Source organism: Symphodus melops, assembly GCF_947650265.1.
Source record: "Symphodus melops genome assembly, chromosome: 18".
Classification (NCBI taxonomy): Eukaryota; Metazoa; Chordata; class Actinopteri; order Labriformes; family Labridae; genus Symphodus; species Symphodus melops.
In genome coordinates this window covers 2,831,033-2,850,720 of record NC_136708.1, presented here as the reverse complement: position 1 = coordinate 2,850,720, position 19,688 = coordinate 2,831,033, and the positions used below count along the sequence as shown (strand labels likewise).

Sequence of the window (19,688 nt, the reverse complement as noted above, 5' to 3'; positions counted from 1 at the left end):
ACCCCCCAATTCCCTTCGTAGAGTCCTTGCCGGGTCACCATGGGGTGGACACTGTAACTTCAGTGTTTAGCCAGCTCTGCATCGGTCTGTAAACCTTTAGCATTTCAGTCGGACTAGCATGTTGAGATGTGTTTTATGATTCCAGTTTTAGTCAAACACAGTAAAGTGACTTTTTAAATATCATGTGAACTTAGTAGCTGCTGTAATCAATCATTATAGGAGGTTAACCGGCTAAATTTGCAAACAGCAAAAGTCAAGGACAGAACTCACACAAACCAACGATCAAGTGATAAAATTTACTGTATTTTTTAATTCATTTGTACATCTCCAACCCCGACCCCACCCCAACCCCCCAATAAAGAAACTTCCAATGAATACTTTAATATATTGAGTCAGTTTTACAGCTTCTGTACAGGATTGCTGTTTTCATGAAATTCACATCTAGGGCAGCAACATCATTTTTCTTTGTTTGGGGAACCAAGAACGAGCATAAATGGAGTGAACAAGAGGGAAACACACAGCTCATGGGGAGCATGTACAGAAGCAGCGCAATTGGGGTAAACTATTTACAATACAAACCATTCATACAAATTAGGCTCTAAGATATAGAATTCAATACATTACATTTGATATATTAAGTGACAATGAGCAAGCCCCATCCCCCAACAAACCACCCACTAATCCACAGTCGGGTGATCAGACATTCAATCAGCCGAGAACGAACCAATCACCCGACAAACTCAACAACTAGCCGGACCAGACGGTTCACACTGACAACAGCTGAAGATCGACAGTGTGTTCTTTCCTCTCCGTGAACAGGTACGACGACCTCAGATTACTGAGTGCACCACATTCAGCTCTTCTCTGTCCTATTCAGCTGCCTTGCAGGTTTGGTAGAAGTATCTGAGGATTTCATTATTTTTTTTTTACTTTTTCTTTTTTTTTAATTTTTTTTTTAACGAGGAGTTGATTTTGTTTTCCAGTTATGCAGGATAAACTGCAGAGCGTTAATAGCACAGCAGGGGCAATCAGTCCATGTGTTGTCGTCCAGAGAGATAACGGATCAGTACCCAAAGAGGAAACCAAAGTCCTGACCATCCAGTTGGAGAAGAAGTTTGAACTTAACGTAAAGCAAACAACAAACAAAGGGGTCAAGTGGAATAAAATAATGCACCCAGAAGTACTAATAAGCCCCCGCTATCTAGGCATGGTTCAACGGAGACAAAGGAGAATTAACAAAAACATGTCTAACTGATAATAATCACAAACCATTTAAAAACATTACAGTCCTATAAACCACCTTGACAGTTAAAAGTAAACACCATCTCTGCAAAAATCAGAACATTTAAGTGGGAAATTGTTCAACACTGCGGTATGGACATGTTTAGGGATAGTACGGCTAACAAACACATTTCTCTGGTGTGGGTAGAGGCCCCAGTCTGTGCTCGACTCGTTCGACCTTCCTGTACATAAGTGTACAGCAACGTCAACCGGAGGGGAAGTAAGGAGTGTCACTGTGGTAGTTGTAGTCCGGGCACACTTTCTGCACCAGTTTGTAGTCGGTGCTGTAGAAGGAGATGAAGATGCAGATGACTTTGAACGGTTTGGAGCAGAGCCAGGAGACATGGCTCTGAGTCTGCTCCTGGTAGCAGGTCTTGGAAGGGTCGAAGTTGCAGAGTGTGTTCTTGGCGCCTTTCTCGACCTTCTCGTATTCGATGCGGCAGTTAAAGGACTTCGAGTCCTTGGCGTCAATGACGGACTGCTGCGCCGCCACATCAAACTCGACTACCTTGGTTGGAGGGACCAAGCTGACGGAGACGTTGCCCTGGCCTGTGGAGTTGTGGCGGAAGTAGACACTGAAGGTGCCGTTGCCGTGATCCACGATCTTCCCGGTGATCAGCAGGTTGAGTTTTACCGTCTTGATATTCGAGTGGAAGTCCCCCCAGCCGAACATCTTCTTGAACTTTCCTGTCTTGACCATTGGCCGCCGTTTAGCCCGCGGCCGCGAGTCCTGCAAGTCTGTGGAGTTCCTCAGCCAGTCCCACAGGTCCTGCTCAGAGTAGGGCTCAGGAGTGTCATAGCGAAGGTCCAAGGCTGTGCTGTTCTCTTTGCCCTGTAGAGTCTGTGACAGCAGCCTACTGATGGACATATCCTTACTGCTTTCTGTCCATATATGCTTTAGTGTTGATTTGGGGCTTCCCGACTTGACAATCTCTGACTTTGATGCGCGAGCACTTGTTACCTGGGGAAGAGAGAAAAACATTTGTCAGCAAGTGTTTGACCCATATCATGCATTAAATCATTGAAGCCTCTAAAATCTCCACATTTGTTTGTGGTGATTTGCGTCTGAAACGAGACCTTCCCCCTTGATGATGTGGCTTGACCTGCAACGTGCACGTTTTGCCATCATACCTAGCAGAGCATGATGATACCATCAAAGCAAGAACAATGATCCCAATGACCTTAACTTGCTATTATACCGGAAAATGCAGATGTTCTCCAAGGACGCCATTTCATGGGGTTAAAGAACATCTTTCAATGTGTAGTGAATGTATCTGCACTGCTCTTTCCTACTCTGTACTATGACATATATGACATATACATATATTTTTACCTGAGCGTATATGGACCACTCAAACCCCAAATCTACTTTTTTTTTTTTTGCAACATGGAAAGTCAAAAGTTCTTAAAGTTATGGGTGCAGCATTTGGAAGGGAAGTCTTTCCAGAGACTTCTTGGATAAAGTAGACTTTGACATTTAAATCACAGACTACAAAAACTTTTAAAAGACTTCTTGCATGGTGCCTCAACAACATGTTCCCTCCAAAAATGAAAAGGAAAAACAATGGAGCAGAAACAGAAGCAGCTTTTGTTGACACAGCTGTCATTGTTTGGTTTGTGTTATCCATGGAGTTTATTAATGACCAAATAGTCACCAGGATTGCATTATGTACGGCATGAATTTTTGTGTTCCTGTTTAGCAATACAGCTTCTCAGTGCCACTCTTTCCACTAAGGATGCTTTAAAGTGACTTCTTTTTTTTTATGATCTATGATCCACAGGCCAGACGTAAACCCGGGCTGCCTGCGCGAGGACTATAGCCTCGATACTGCGCCCCTAGCGCCCCCCAAACGCCCCCGGCGTTTAAGGCCAACCTGTAAAAATACTAGTAATGTGTTTTACGAAAGTATCTTTGGTATTCCAAAATCTAAAGGAACGTAGTGAAGGCTGATCTCAGTTTAATGTCCCGAGAAGTCTGCCCATTCAAGAACTTTTTTCTGTATCGGGTTAAATGATGCGTTACAAGGTATTACTTATCTCTATCATTCAGGAAATATTGACTTTCACATTAAAGCAAGCCCTTTTCTGCAAAATTGACCAATCAAGGGTATTCCATGGGGGGTCGAGATAGTCAATCTTTGCTGTAATCTGCAAATTTGAATCATGATAGCAGACAGAGCCAAATTGGGAATTATAGTGCAGCAAGCCAAGCGAGAAAGAGAATCCAGCAATCAAAGTAAAACATATTGCTCCCGTCTCCTCCCCCTGTCACATAGAGGCAGTGTCCGCTCGCTCTCACAGATAAATGCAGTGGCCATTCAGCAAGTAAAGACTGGACTATTAACTAAAGAGTGCTCCTTGAATTGATGATTGATGAACCCAAGGGTTTTCACTATTTAGCAGCAATGAGTTGAATTAGGCCCCTGGTGGAGGTATGTGACACTGATTGCATGATTTCTACAGTAAGACGTGACAGCAGATCCATCTTGTTGAGGTTTTTGCATTTTACGTGTTACTCCCAGAATCAATACTTGGAAAATAAGGTTTCGCAGCCAATCAGTCGGCCCTTCAAATTGAATTGCACCACAGTGAGTCTCTAAGCCCCGCGGGGACACACAGCTTTACACACACTGTTTTTAAGGTGAATTTACTTGTCGTGAGAAGTAAGTCACAGGCTGGGCAGCAAAGTAAAAAATCAAAACAAGAATCTGAAGGTACTGAGGAGTTACAAGATCAAAAGAACAATAATTCTGTTGAACCAATTTAGCTGCAGTCCAGAATCTTTTCCTTTTTGATATTTCTCTTGGAGATAGTCAGAACCCACCAAAAACACCCCGAGGCTTGTCTTATGCTGAATTCACATGCTTCTGGCAGGGTCCCATTTTTTTTTTTTACAAGTTGGGAGGTTGTTCTTCAGATTTCAGTGCGTTCAGATGCTTCCTGTTCAGAAATTCAGAATGTTGTAACAACATGCTACGAAGAAGATCTCAAGAAAAGTAAAGTTACAAGTTATAATTGAGCAAAAAGTTAAAGTGCAATCCGTGAAATAATAAAAAAATATTTTGTTTCCCATGTGATAATGAGTATGACATTAAGTCAGCAAATCAGGCGACTTATTCTTTCCTGAGTTTGGGATTTGTTCTGACTAGAGCAGGCGTTCATCTGCATTTTCAAACTCAGAATCTTGTTTTTCCGATGTGTCTGACAGCACATGAATGCAGGGTTAGAAGAGAGTACTTTCTTCTGTGTTTGACATTACAAAGAAGAAAATGTGCTTTTTTGTCCTTTGAAATGTTAGCGCCTGCTGGCTAAAATAATAATCTACCGACCAAAGTTCAAAATGGTTTAAATAACTTTTTTACAATTAGGCAGAAAAACATGTCAAACTAATTCCCATGTTTTATTTACAGCCAACCTTTAGCCACAAGGATTTGGATTTCACAGCTATACATGAATGAGTGCAGAGTCTGATAAAGAATCTGAAAAACTGGGACTTTCAAAGGAAATGTATCATGTTCAGCTCTAATTGGACACTAAATACAGACTGTTGAATAATAAACCAGTCGGTCCCTGGGGAGCCTGCTCGACATGAGACACGAGGGAAAGAAACAAACAGACGCTCTGTGAGACTAACAGCCCACTCAGTGGAGCTGAAGAGGGTCTCAAGGGATCTATGTTTAGCCTGAAGGGTTAAACTCCGAGAGCTCTCGGCTGCTCAAGGCAGACACACTCGGCAATCATCTCCTATTCAAACAGGTGAGGTGGCCCCCTCATGCTGAAGAATCCCCCCGGTCGGTGCAGGGTGAGGATTAAATTGGAATGGATTTATGATAATGTGGCTGCTTATGAAGGGAGTGTGGAAAAGTCCCCTTTCTCGCCGTGATTTCTAAAGAATTTATTAAAGATGAACATAAAACAGAAGAGAAAGCGATTAAGATGCTTTTAGGGGCTTCGTCGTTGTTTTTAACTCTCCTAGAAATTCAGTTCTTGCACATGGACTCAAGTGCAAATAGAACACAAGCCGCAATATAACAAAATAACTTGCATGTTCATCTTAACCTGCAAGGGACTCTGTTTCCAAACCAACAACTTGTGTAACAGATTTACAAGATTAGCTGTTAAAAAATGATTTTAAAATGAGCCCCCCTTTTAAAGACAAATCTCGGTGAGAGTCTGCAGGTTGTGTTGTGCGCACTGGGCTGCTGAAGGGTTCAAATCTGACCTCAGCCTTTTGCTGCACGTCATCCACCCCACTCTCTACTCCCATTATTTCCTCTCTCTCCAGCTGTCCTTCCCAATAGAGATAAAAAAAAACCAAATAATTTTAGAGTAAATCTTGTCTTTATATAGAAAACAATCTTCTTTGTAAATGTTAATATAATCATGTTTTCAATCACGTTCGTAATATTCCATTGTGCCATATTTCAAACATTTAAGCAGAGACTTCAAATCGGATGTCTTGGATTATCTACACTATCCCGTTAACTTGACCAGCATTTGAGGAATGTTGTCTCAACGATCACAGTGTCTCCCCCTGGTGTCTCACCTTGACATTGCAGCTGTGAGTGACACCTGGCCTCAGTGATGGATAGATGGATACTTTGAGCAGCTTCCTGTATTGTTGTGAATGTTTTATCTTAATCTGGGAAGTAACTCGTTATGCTGTCACAAAGATGTGGAGGTATGAAAAACATATCAAATTAAAGGTGGATTCAGATTTTTCTTCTTAACCTAAGCCAGGATAAACCTGCTTTGGAATTATTCGTGAAACTGTCTGCAAAAGCCATAAAATGACTGTAATGGCTGCAAAGTCATTCTTTGGGAAAATGAGCCAAACGAAGACCTAAAACTTTGAACAGTATCACGACGATGAGTTTGTAGAGGTCAAAGGTCAGGAATCGATCCCTTGCAGCCAATAAGAATCAAGTACTCATTGAAGTTTTGATTTCTGTGCAGCTAGCATTCAAATATCTAAAAATGATCAATCTCACTGCGTTAAAAACACAATCATGGATCATTTTCTCTGTATATTTTGTCAAATGATTTTCTTTCTTTTTGCTGAAAACTTCTTAAAAACCTTTAATAAAGTCAAAGTTGTCGCCTGGTTTATACGCCTCGCTGTCACTCATTCTGATAATGATATGTTGATGCTCTGGGTTTGTATTTTATCTGCAGTAAAGACATCTGATTGTCTCTGAGTATGAAGGTCTTTGCTGTTTATCTGTGCTCCTCGTTCGTTAGGTTCGGTTTTTGCACAGTGCATACAGACATGTTTATCTGAGCTGTTCTCAGGCTCAGGCGTCATCCAGCATGTTTCGGGCTGAGCGCCAGTGTGTCTGCTACATCCTGCCAACTGCAGTGCGCTCACCTGAGGGAGTGGTGCATCTGGTAAACATGGCCGGCACCGCGGCCAGCATGGCCTCGCAGATACCTGACCACGGGCCAGACAGCCAGTTGGTCACCCTCAGGCTAGGAAGACTGCTGGGCAAGGCGAGCAGCGCTGTCTCCTTCTGAAGCATCCAGTGTAAACGTGAATTCTTTCCTAAAGTCTCTGCACAGACTGAAGTGGAAGAGATCTCTGAGCTCTCTAAGTCTAGCAAAAGTTTTCTTCTTAATAAATAAACATTTGCTTGAACAGCTTGGACTGATACATTCGGAAATACAGATATTCAAAAATATCTGATAACTTGATAGATTTCTTTGGGTGAAAGAGAGTCAGAGTAAAGAACCAAGGCTGGCTTTGCAAGTCGAATAACTAGTTTGGATGTTGAGTGTAATTCTTTGTAGCTTGGAGACGGACTTATAGAACAAACAAGTTTCAAATGCATGAAACGCAACAGCCCAAAAATGTAGTCTTTCAAACCAAGAGACCAACAAGCCGAGTGGTTAGTTTGCTTGCCTCATGTGTCGAGGCCAAAGTCCTCCAAGCTGCCAGCCCGGGTTCAAATACGACCTGTACAGTAGCTCCTTTCCTGCATGTCAGTCCTCTCTCTCTCTCTCTCTCTCTCTCCCTCCCGCTCTCTCTCTCTCTCCCTCCCGCTCTCTCTCTCTCTCTCCCTCCCGCTCTCTCTCTCTCTCTCTCTCTCTCTCTCTCTGACTCTATCCAACGTATATCTCAAAATAAAGGCATAAAAATCCACAAAATAAACCTTAAAAAAAAAGTTTTTAATGGACCTACTGTACAGTGCAGATCACCTTTTGTGCAAAAAAAATAGTCAAACTGAATATTTCAACATAATTTGGCCCCATATAAACGATAAAAGTGACTCCTCGCTTATCTTCATCTTTCTTGGTGTTCATGTTGTCTGAAACGGTGATTTTGTTAATCTGTAAACATCTCAATGAACTCTCTAATGTTGGGCTGAAAACTGGGTGGCATACTGAGAACATGAATTCAAACAGGACAATCTTTTCAGAGCTATAATGGCCACTTTACCGTCACATTTAAGGTCTTTAGAGTGTGTTTGTCATTGCTTTACATACAATACCTAAGGAGAAATGTGTGTGAGGGAGGTAAAATCATCTCTATGTGGGGTCGCCGGTGGCGCAGCGGCAGTGCGCGCGACCCCACGTATTGAGGCTCAGTCCTCGCGAGCGGGCGGCCCGGGTTCGCGTCCGGCCTGTGGCCCATTTCCCGCATGTCTCTCCCCACTCTCTCTCCCCCTTTCCGACTCTATCCACTGTCCTCCCTCTCAATAAAGGCAAAAAGGCCAAAAACAAACCTTAAATTTTTTTTTTTTTTTTTAAATCATCTCTGTGGGTCATATATGCACATAAAAGGCCAGACGCATTGCATGCTGGGAAACTTCAAGTTCACAGAACCAACATTTAACACTGCTTGACATCAGCGCACTTTTCAAAGCTCTTCCACTTATTTTTGCTTCCTATGGATCGTGTCTGGTGCCCACTACCTCTTTGCTTCATGTCTGATCAGGAAATAAATTATCTTAACTAAAAAACACACTGCAATAAGCAACGGATCAGTGTTGATCACACAGCGGTCTTTGTGAACAGACTGTTGTCATAGCGATAGGACAGAAGTGCAGCACTTTTACTCTCAAACGCTTCATGCAAGCGAGCACACAGCCAGCGCGTTTCTGCTCGGAAATACTGCAAGGCTCGGCAGACACTGGGACTAAGATGCAAAATGTTTCTTAGGGTTCTTGACAAAGTATTTCTGAATGTTATTAAATTATTGATCTTTGCAAGCAGGGGTCTGCATGTACACAAGTGACACCACTAGTGTAAAGACATCATCATGTTTCCTGACGACCACGCTGCTGTCCGATAACTGTCTGGACTTCATATTCGGACAGCATTTGACCAGATCACAGAAAACTTTCCACAAGTGTAGCTCAGTAGTGACTGAACATCTACCAGTGTCCACACACTCTTTGCTGCCAAGCAGCACCATGCTGGTTAGGTTTCTCCATATAGAAGAAATGAGGAAATGAAATGTACTGAACAACAAGTCCCACGTCACTTCACATACTTTAATCACTTGTCATATGGGACTGAATCAGCCAATCCTGCAGAACCAGCCTGTCAGCCTTCACAGTAATGTAAAATGCTGCCTCCTACATTACCCACGATGCTTCCTAACAGCTTCCGCTCAGTTGGCAATTTTGGTGTGTTAAGCAAGCTGCAAACATCTGTGTTCAAATGAAGCTGATGTGGAAGTCCAAGAAATGGTTGCAGTTCTGTGAGTGTCCACTAGAGGCTGGTCGCAAAAGATGAAGAAATCCCTATTAGGTCCCGTATTTAAAAAGTCCAAATTACAGCCTGGTTCAACAAACAGTTTAAGTCAAGAGTAATCATTTCTCAGTTTATGAGGCATCCGTTTTTGACTCTTTAGAAAAGCCTAAGAGCCGAAGTGTACATGCTGGGCTAACAGGTGGGGTTGTTGTCGTTGTGTGCCAGGATGCTTTTAGACCCACTTCAGCTTGACCTCTTTGGCGCTGAATGATTAGGTTGAGATAGCATTTCCAGTATGACAATCACCATGAAGCCCAATTGGGAACCAATGGGTTGTCAATGGGGCGAGGTCCTTGTCCTGGAGTCTGTGGTGTTGTGCATCATCCAATTCCATAAGAAGAGAAGAGCGGCGGTTCTGTTAAGCCCAATTCTTACAAAGGCTACACAAAGACATTTTCTCTAGTTACAGGATGCTTCTTCTTAATTAAGCTCTAAAAATGTCTGGTCCAAAGTTCAAAAAGACTGAACTCTGCATGAAGTGAAGTGCTTTATAAGCAAATATGTTTCACTGAGCCCCACACTGTATTGAATTAGGGCCAAAATCTCCACTAGTTCCTTGTAAAACTGCAGAGCCAACATTTTAGCTGAGGTATGTAGATATTCAAAATGTTAATGACCTTACTACATAATGTGCCTTTAACCTGAGAGCAGAACAGGGGAGCTCACAATGCCTTACATTCACCTGCACTACTCTTATTTAACACTGCTCTCCTTTAGAAGGCCCTGAGAATCATAGATGAACATATGTACCGTTAAAGCAAGTGAACAGCCTTGGTTCTATGTGCTGGAGCATTAACAGCCTTGGTCTCCATCACTCATTCATCGAGTAATGGTAACTGAACTGGAGATAAATATTTCTCTTCGATTATTTTCAGGCTTATAATTCGGCATAACTTTTTGAGAGACAGGTCTGGACTGTGTCTTATTTAGCATCACATAAGCAAAATCAGACGCTGACCTTAAAGGTCAGATATTCTCCTCCTTTTCAACCAGAGTAGAACTTATTAGAGTAAGTCTGGAGCTTCTCCAAACATGGGTGAAGTGTCTGGTTGTAAATCCACTCTCTTTGATCATGTCTCTGAACCCCTCTATTTCAGCCCTGCTCAGAACAGGCTGTTTCTGTGTCTGTAGCTTTAAATATGTAAATGAGCTGTGTCTGGCCACGCCCCCTCTCTGGAAGGGCTCGGGTGTACTCGCTGCTTTCTGGCTCCATGTCCTATTGTTTACGGTGAGAAGGCAGACTCAGAGGGCAGAACAAACACCTAGCTGTGGGAGTGTCACCCACCTGGGGGAGGGGCTACTGCCCTTTGTGATGTCACAAAGGGAAAATCTCCAAACGGCCTGTTTGAGCACACAGTTTCTGAAAAGTGGAGCAGTCAGAAGACGGAGAGGATGGACTTTTCTCATCATTAAGGGATTTATAGATGTACAAGAGAAACACTAAGAAGTGTATTTTGGACGATATGTGACCTTTAACCTCTGATGTCTTTGTGGTTATGCAGCAATCTTGGTGATGATTCATGCAAAAATTGGATGAATAACATATCTTGAAGTCGAGTTGAATGCACTAATAGACTGTCAAAGAGGTCAAATGTTAGCAGGAATTAGCATCTTTGCTCCCCGTGTCTGGCTCTGTGGCTCATTCAGTGTTACCCTAAGTTGATAAATGAAGTGTACTTATAGAGGGCATTACAAAACATTGTCCCTTTCTTGCTCCATAACAAATAAAGACCATAGTTTCCTGCAACAGAATGTGATGTATATCAAGGCAACACCCTGATAATATAAATACATATAAACACAGATCTGCACCCTGTGGTGCCCTGAACTGTGCTCTCTCTCTCTCTCTCTCTCTCTCTCTCTCTCTCTCTCTCTCTTTCTCTCTCTCTCTCTCTCTCTCTTTCTCTCTCTAGAAGTAATCCTGAAAGTTCTTTCATTTATTCTTGTAATTAACTTGTCGCTTTTTGCTGAACACACAGGTGTTATTGATGTGGCTCTCTTACAGCCAACAGCTGAGGCATGGGACGATAAATCAAATCACAACACTTGCTTTGCAGTCCACGTTTGACTGTGACTCAGTGGCAATTTGCAACTCAATGATTGGAGAGGGAAATGGACTGAGAGGGCAGATTGTATTAACTCAAACTGTGCACACTAGTTCTTAGAAACAACAGGGAAATACAGACTCTAACTGTATGATGTGATTCTAGAGTCAAAGCACAGTAACATCCTAGGATTTGTTTTCAATGGACCGTTCGGTTGGACCCGTCTCGTTTTTGTTTTCTGTCAAATTAGACAGAAGACAAAAGATCTGTGATGAGATGAGCTCCAGATTTTACCACTCTTTTCAACATTTCCAATCATCATCCTCGCGCCAAGGGAGCTGCAAAGCAGGGCCGGAATAAAATGCTGGGCGAAGAATGAAGGGCTGAGCACAATGTGTTGAATGAAAGAAGCTCCAGAGAATGAAAAACAGAAGGATAGGGAGAGAAAAAGAGGGAACATTTGAGGGTGTTAGCTTTACAATACACGAGGAGGACGACTGGGGAGGATTGACCCTGAACATGCGGACAATTAACCTTCAGTCCAGCAGAGTAAAAGAGAAAAGGGAGCCCTCACAGGCTCTACACTGATAACTGAACACACTATTAAAGCCTGTGAGGGTGTTCGTTCTGCACAGAGAAGCGTGCACACGTTTTCTGAGGTATCACATTTTCTTACTTTTGGATTTACATGATTATCATTCACTTTGCGACAAGTATAAAAATATTTAAAAACCTTCACATTACCAACACTTAATAAAAAAAGAGCAAATCTGAAAGATTAAGCAGCTCATCCACACGCCGGCGGATATCTTTTTAAACCTCAATGATAATACTCTTGACATGCAAACTGTTTCTCGCCGTGACCATTTCATTTACAGAGTTGTCCATTCAGGCGTCTCTGCTCGGCAACATAGTGGGAGAGTAACTGTGTCTGTATGTGTGAGCGTGTAAAAAGTCCAGTTAGCACCAGCAGTAGTTTGGTGCCGTCTCACTGATCCCATGTAAACAGAAGTGACAGCGTCACCCAGTGACGTCAAACGGAGGAGAAACTGAGCACAGAATGACGTTAAAATACCAAAACTGAATTTTCCCCGTCTAGACAAAAACACCTCAAGCAGAGTTTCTGAAAATCATTCCCCTTGAAGGACTTTTCCCAAAGGTGGGTCATCAGTGACCTTAAACACAGTTTGCATTTCAGAAAAAGCCAAAAATACTCGCCTCGTGGTGGACAAGGGCGAAAGTTAAACATCCAACCAAAGCAGACTTTTACCAAGGACAGGATTTAAACATGCACATTTTAGTTGTGCTTTTCCTTTTGACCTCATAGGTGTTGGTCCCATATGAAACGATACGACACGTTACGCTTTAGAGGCCGATCTTTAATTTACATTTGCAGACAAAAAACACGCACAAACAGACTGAAATGAAATAATTTTCAAAGCTGTATTGATGATTTTATGATTTGATCCAAAGTTGTTTCAAACCTTTGCTTGTGTAACAGTCTTGGTTTTCCAGTGCTTGTGGTCATGTCGTGTGTATGATAGTGCACGGTATGTTTTGCTTAGTAAAGATGTACCATTGCACTTTGTCTTTTATCCATTTTATCCAGGTGTCCAGAGAAGGCCATTATCATATCATTTGAAAGATATTTTCCTGCCACTGAAGGACCAAAAATAGATCCTATCACAAAAGACACTTTACAAAGGGCTGCCTAAATAAATGCTACATGGGGGGGGGGGGACATTTGTGGTTAACAGAGATTACAAACTATCCTCTGATGGCTTTTCTGCTCAGCTACATTGAGCAGCACATTCAGACACGAGCGAGGCATTCAGAGGCTGTGTGTCCACATCTCATAAAGTGTTCCTCTGAGAGAATAAGCCATGAAACACGGCCGCTAACAGCCATCAACACCCACAGCACGCAATGTGAGCTAAACTATCGGTGCTTGGCGCCACACGGCTGCTAAGTGCTGCTGGAATATCACGGTTTGCCCATGTACTCGAGCTGCCTAATGGTCATGTAAGCAGACTGTAGACACATCATTAGAGCCGACTCGTGTGTGTGTGTGTGAATGTGTGTGTGTGTGTGTGTGTGTGTGTGTGTGTGTGTGTGTGTGTCTTTTACGATCTGGCTGTTCTTTTTCTGCCTTGATTTCTTCGAGCCGGTCTCCAATATTCGGACACTGCCACAGATTTTATGCAGCTGCAGTAATTCAGCTCTCAGGTAACCAGAATGAGAAATACTCAATATTCATTCAGACTTGTATTAAAAAGACTGAAAATAGACAAGTGTGGTTGTCAAGGACACTGAGACACACACAGAACCACCACACACAGGTTGGTGGTTTTGGACGGTCTTTACTTCAAATCTGGAGTCCACCGCAGGCTGAAACCGAGACCTTCAAGAAATGGTCTCCAGACCGAGTCGTGATAGAAATCACAATTTTGATCAGAACTCACTAAATCGTACTTTGATTATCTTGTTGTTATTATTGTTGGGACCTCTTGCACACTGAATATCGACTCTCTGACAGTAACACCAATGCTGTTTGACATGTAAGCCGTGCGTGGACACATTTTACTTCTGATGTCACACCAACCTGGCAACCCGAGAAACTTGTTTTGAATTGAATGACTCCTCATGTTTTGTTTTTTTTTACCGTAATTATTCCAATTGATGTCTTCACTCTCCATTTGAATGTCCCATGGGGAGATTTGAGCTGGTCAGGAAACAGACTGAAATCACTTCTGATGTTTCTATTTGATTTATGAGAGGCAGACCGTAGTTGTTTTTAACCTCTGTCAGTGCTGCCGGATACAAAGGTATTTTTAGCCTCCAGAAAGAATTTGCTTTAATTTGCATCGAGACGAGATTCACACAGAGTTATGAGTTTGAGTTTGAGATTTTTTTGTCTGGGAACTCGACGTAATGGAGCGAAAGTTATAGCTCTGGGGTGTTAGGACAGGAATCCCACATACAGCTAAAAGTCCTCCATTCATTGTTTGCAGGTTCCAGTACCAACTGGAATCCTTCAATGCATGTCTTCCCTTCATCTCCCGATAAAACACATAATAACCGCTACTTTAACATGCGTCCTACAGGACAAGATCAGCACATTTACAACAGCCAAGCCGGACCAAAGTGCTGTACATTAAGTTCAGTACATTAAGCTCCACAGAGAACTCCAACTACAAACGAAGGAGTCTCAAGTTTCGGGGAGCGACACAGGAGAAGCAACAGATTCTGACACTAAAATGACAGACAAGTCACTTCTCACAGTTTCACATGCAGAAGTCTGAGGAGTGATGGACCCCCCCCCCCCAGCTAATTGAAAGGAGGTGTTGTCAGGTGACAAGGCATCTCCAGCGTAAAATTCATTTCGTGCATCTCCATCACAACGGTCATGTCGACTGTCCTGAACCAGTCGCAGGATATAAACGTCATCACCTCCTCCCCACTGAATCGCAGTGAATCTTCCTTCAATTTTCAGTTTGTTCTCACACGAGGTCACTCCGACTTCATGTGCAAAATGTACAATGGTACTGACAGAAAAAAAACGCTGGATAAAAGTAGACTGAAAAATGTGACTGTTTGCGTTTCACACTTTCAACATAACCTGAAAATTTCAGCACGTTGTAAAAACTTTTGTGCATGGTGTGAAAGCAGGACAAAACTGAGAACTGACATCCCCATCGTCCAGTCACAGTAGGTCCTCACTGTGTTGTGTTGCTTTTACAATTGGACGAACAAAAACAAAAGGTTTTCTTTGACCATACCTCATCTGTCACCTCCCCTCCTCCTCCACACCTCCACTGTCAATGCTTTTCAGATGTGCAGACAAAAGATCTTTCAGTATGTATTTCAATATTTTTAGACCAAACAAGTTATTTTCTTATGTTTGGTTAGTTCGTTGAATTGTACTTTTGCAGTTAAGTTGGCGAGGCCGTCTCTCCTCCCTCACATGGTGGCAGGGCTAACGGTTGGAAAGGGAGGAGTGAAGCATGTTACAGCCTCTGAGGGACACTTCAACTAACTGAAGGAAGCGCTCTCCCATCAGTCTGAACACAGACAGAGATCTGCTGTATAAATATTTGAAATGTTGCATATTAAACTTTAAATTCTTCTTGTTGCAGGGATTTCAAAAAATAACTCAGAACTTTAATCCTTTTCTCTGAACAGCCTCCAAAAGGAGACATCAGTCACTATTTATTGCATCACACGATGGACGGTGTTGCTTTGATTTTTTTCGCAGATGGGTCCAAATACAGGTCAAATATCATGTATTACATTTCATACATACAGTGAATTAGAACAGACAAATTCATCCCCTGCAGCAAAGCGTAATATTAAGAGAAAGAACAATGTATTGTGATTCATTTCCTTTATAAAAACAAACACTTCCTGATCTCAAATTCTAGTAAAAAAAAAAAAAAAAAGGATATCGCCCCCCCGTCCTTGTTGATGTCTTGGATTTATATGCAGAGTCCAGGTTCTGGCTGGTGAAACTCAGACGCTAATATGTCCCGAGGTGCCATAAATCAAAGCCGGCTTTATTTTGTCAGCACACAGATGGCCCAAATACACAACTCACCTCAATTAAGACCTGAGGAGGGGAGCTAAAAGGGAAGAGTGTTTGGAGGAGAGAAGAGGCACCTGTTCGCCTGTCATATCCGCCGCTCTTCTGATCAGCGGCTCCCAGCTTCCCCCTGAGCTGTTTCAATGCTGAATTAATGATGGCAAACAAAGCCAAAGCCTCCTCACAGCCCCTTTGTGAGTTCATTCTCTCTCCACTTTGGTCCCTCTCAACTAATCTTCAGTGTCACACTTAATGAGATTTTCAGTTTGTAAAGTAAGTGGAGCAATAACTCCCCCAGCACACGACGCCGCTGCCTTCCGTTCCCACCATCGCCTAAAATGCTTTTAAGCAACCACTTCTGCACCTTCTGCCTGTTCCTCCTCTCAGTGAAGGATGCATTATGACGGATTATTACTTAAACAAATCCCATTGAATTATTCACGCCGTAAATACTCAGCTGAAAGTACAGTATGCGTAAAATCTGTGCAAGTATTTGCTTCATTATTCATATTGGTCCTGCAGCTTCTCCCAGTTTTTGCAGAACAACAAACAGTGACTCACTGAATGTCATGAAAATGAGATAAATATGCACATCATCATTAGCTGAATTAAAGAGAAATTACAGTAACTGTTAATTCTGCTGCCGTCTGCCATGGCTGTTTTATTTCCTGTAATTAGTGTTTTGATTAGAACGATGTTGACTATAATCCTTCAGGGTACTCAGGGGATCTAATAGAGAACAACTCATTAACATTTGACTTGTGTGCATAGAGATATTAACTTTCACTACATCCTGCTGTTACCCTCATGCTGTCACTACATTGTGTTTCAGCCTGATTGTTAACCTGCAACACTGATAATACTCTGTTAGTTTGTGTGTCGGTATTTTCCTCTGCTGTCTCTTTCTGCGTCTTTTAGAAAGTTGAAGTCTTTGCCACTAATCTCAGGAACATTCAGGAAACAGTTTGAGTCCAGGGGAAAGAACAGCAACACACGAACACATCAGAAGAGCATGCACCAAACTAAAGCTGCAAAACCAGAGTGTGTAAAACATGCATGCGTCAGACTTTCTGTCAACCTGGAAACATGCAGACAGGTGGAGCTGAGGCGGGCCTTAAGCCTCCTACCATGCACCCACCTGTCAGTGAGAGTAGCCACACCTTAACATGCATCACTTTTATCCCTAATGAAACAATCACAGTTCAGTGTGTGCTGATTAAAGACTCGAGCTCTCTGGATCAATAGGTTTGTTAGTTTTTTTTATTATCAGTATTTATCATAGATGTTTTTGACTTCTGGTGAAGTGGACACTCAAGGAACTGCCGTTTTTCTTTTTTTTTTGCACTTCAGCGTTTGCCTTGTTTTGTGAAGCTGGAGGTTGAGGCTGGTACAAAGATGCCGTTTGACAGATGCTTCCTGTATCTTGTTCATGTCAGGGAACCCTTGTTTACCACGCATCCATCTTTCAATCTAGGTCCGGTCAAGTCCTTGGCAATGGATGCAAATTTGTTTGCATCTTGCAGCAGCAAGATAATGAATTCTTCTTCTTCTTCTTCATCATCGATCATCACACACGAATGAAAGACACATAAAGATGCAAAGTTCTCAGTCGCATTAAACTACTTATCCTCATACGACGGTTCTCATTGTGTGGCTAATGTGATCTTACTATTTCTAACTCATTATATGTCAAGTGCCAACACTTTGACACAGACTCTTTTTGGCTCTCATAGATTAAAAATTGTGACATTCATTTGTTTTCAAGGCTGTTTTACAACAACTGATCGAGCCACATCTTCAGTCATCTGTCTGTGCCAGGGAACTATTGTTGGCCGAGCATCCTCCTCTCAGACTTGTCATTTGGCAGCTTATTCTTTTCTATGTGGTTTCTATTTATTTATTTTTGTCTAGTAATAATTAGAAATTAATCTGGCGTGTCTCCAGCTACCAGAACAGTTCTCCAGATTTTGTCCACACCGGGACTTGAACCGGCGACCCTCCATCCTCAAGTCCTTACAGACTGAGCCACTGCCACCCCCAACAGATGCTACAGACAGCTTTGAAACAGAAATAAGACTTGTGTGTAGGAATATGTTAAATAAAAGGCTGCCTTGGAACAGACTTTAAAGAGTACTTTAGAAAGGTAGAAGCTGAGCTAGACAATAAATAAATGCAGCCTTGTGCATCCGTTTGGCAGCAAGAAGTGCGCCTTGTTTTTTGGAAGGTGTCACATGCTGTTATGATTATATGCTGATAGAAATACATCCAGTGTGTGCAGAAGCTTATCCTCCAGAGTGGGCACAGATTGGAACTTACGTCGTGACCTGTCCTGGAGAAGTCTGAAGTAACCTTCCTGACTGACACAAATAAAAATTATTTTTACACGTTCTGGTAAATTCTGCTCTTTATTTATCTCGAGGAATGACCCCTACAGCCATGCGTTTGAACCCCCTGACATGGATGACGTCACCCATTGATTAATGAGGAGGACGCTTGATGCCCATACCTACTGTTTATGCAGGATGGATGCACAGATTCACCTTTTATAAGGTAAAATATCTCATTTATCTGAACCCTTTGCTGAGATTCTGTCTGACATATGAAGAGAGGTAGAGCCTTCTGCTGTAAAGGACAGAAGCTCGGACTTGCTAGTTAGAAGATTATCTGAACTAATACTGATACAGATATGTACAAATCCTCCTCGATAACCATCCTTAAGGTCAGTTTGAACTATGTCGATGTAAATGTCATTTCACTGCTCTAGTTTTACTTCTTGCACATCACAAAGGGCCTGTTTTCATTGTTTCCTGTCATGGTTTTATAATGAGCAAGGACATTAACTAGCTTGTTTAACGCTAATGGTAGCGATCCAAAATGTGGGTTTTTAAACATGCAATAGTGAGAGACGCATCGTAAACATCGAGAAAAGGTTTCAGTTTGGTCGAATTACTTGATTTGGTTTGAAGAAAAAGATTGTGCTCGCATTGAAGCCGATGTTGAAGTGCAAAAACTTAAATGGCAGATACTTTTAAAGCAGAAATTTGAACTTCTGAAACATGTTGTGTTTCTCAGTTATTAGGGGCCGGACATGATTAGAGGACGCTTTGTTTTTTTCCTTGAAGTTAGCTTGAGCGGCGCTGCTTCCATGGATGGATGTCTGTAAACGAGCTCTTCCTTTCCTTTTGCCTCTCAACACAACAGAAGCATCAGCGTCCGTCTGTGTTCCTTAAATAGAAGCCGCTTTGTTAATTAAGACTTACTGCCTTGGACACCTTTAACACATGAAGCACGTACCCTGATAATAAAATATAACGTATCCATAAATGTGCATCATTAGGGGCGTGGCTATGATGACTGACAGGTGGATGTGTTGTAGCGGTTTGTGATCCAAAGTTAAAACCTTTTCAGTACAGCGACCACCATCGTTGGGCTTCGAAACGCCGATGGGCGACTTCTCTGTTTTTAAATCTATGAACAAAATGCTCACTAATCAATGTGCAATGGTTGTTTAATCTACAGACCTACTTTGTAGAAGCTAAACAACACATGCTGCGTTATTCAAGACAGTATAGTATAAAACCAAGAACGTGACATCAAAGCAGAATAATAATTAACATAGGTTCTAGTTTGACTAAAACAGGCGTCTGTCTGCATCAGCAGAGACTTCAGCATGTATGCATCCTGCACTTCCCAGTGTTGGAGCCACCTGGGGAAGATTTAGTCCAGACCTAAAAGGTAGATAAACTTAAATAACCGTCTTTCAAACCCCAGACTTCCCACTCCCTGAGACATGCAAAATATATATTCAGCTGTATGATTGAGAGCGCTCTGCTGCTTTATTTGATTTCCTCACACACATAATGAAGTTTATTCTCCTCTCCAGAGCCGCGGCTCTGCAGTGGTGCTGAATTGAGAGTGTGCAGGAGCTGACCTGGGGCCTGAATGAGGAGAGAGGAGAGAGGAGAGGAAGAGAGAGAGAGAGAGAGAGAGAGAGAGAGAGAGAGAGAGAGAGAGAGAGAGAGAGAGAG

The 19,688-nt window shown here is 42.3% G+C and overlaps 1 protein-coding gene across 1 annotated transcript in view; it reads right to left on the bottom strand.

The window, feature by feature from the left end:
• Positions 1–915: 915 nt before the first annotated feature.
• The window catches only part of nxph1 (neurexophilin 1), a 45,092-nt gene continuing 26,319 nt past the window's right edge, over positions 916–19,688 (bottom strand). Inside the window, exon 2 of the mRNA XM_079368902.1 lies at positions 916–2,242. Within this exon, the coding sequence (XP_079225028.1) occupies positions 1,487–2,242 (756 nt within the window). The 3' untranslated portion in view covers positions 916–1,486. The remainder of the gene's footprint in view (positions 2,243–19,688) is intronic.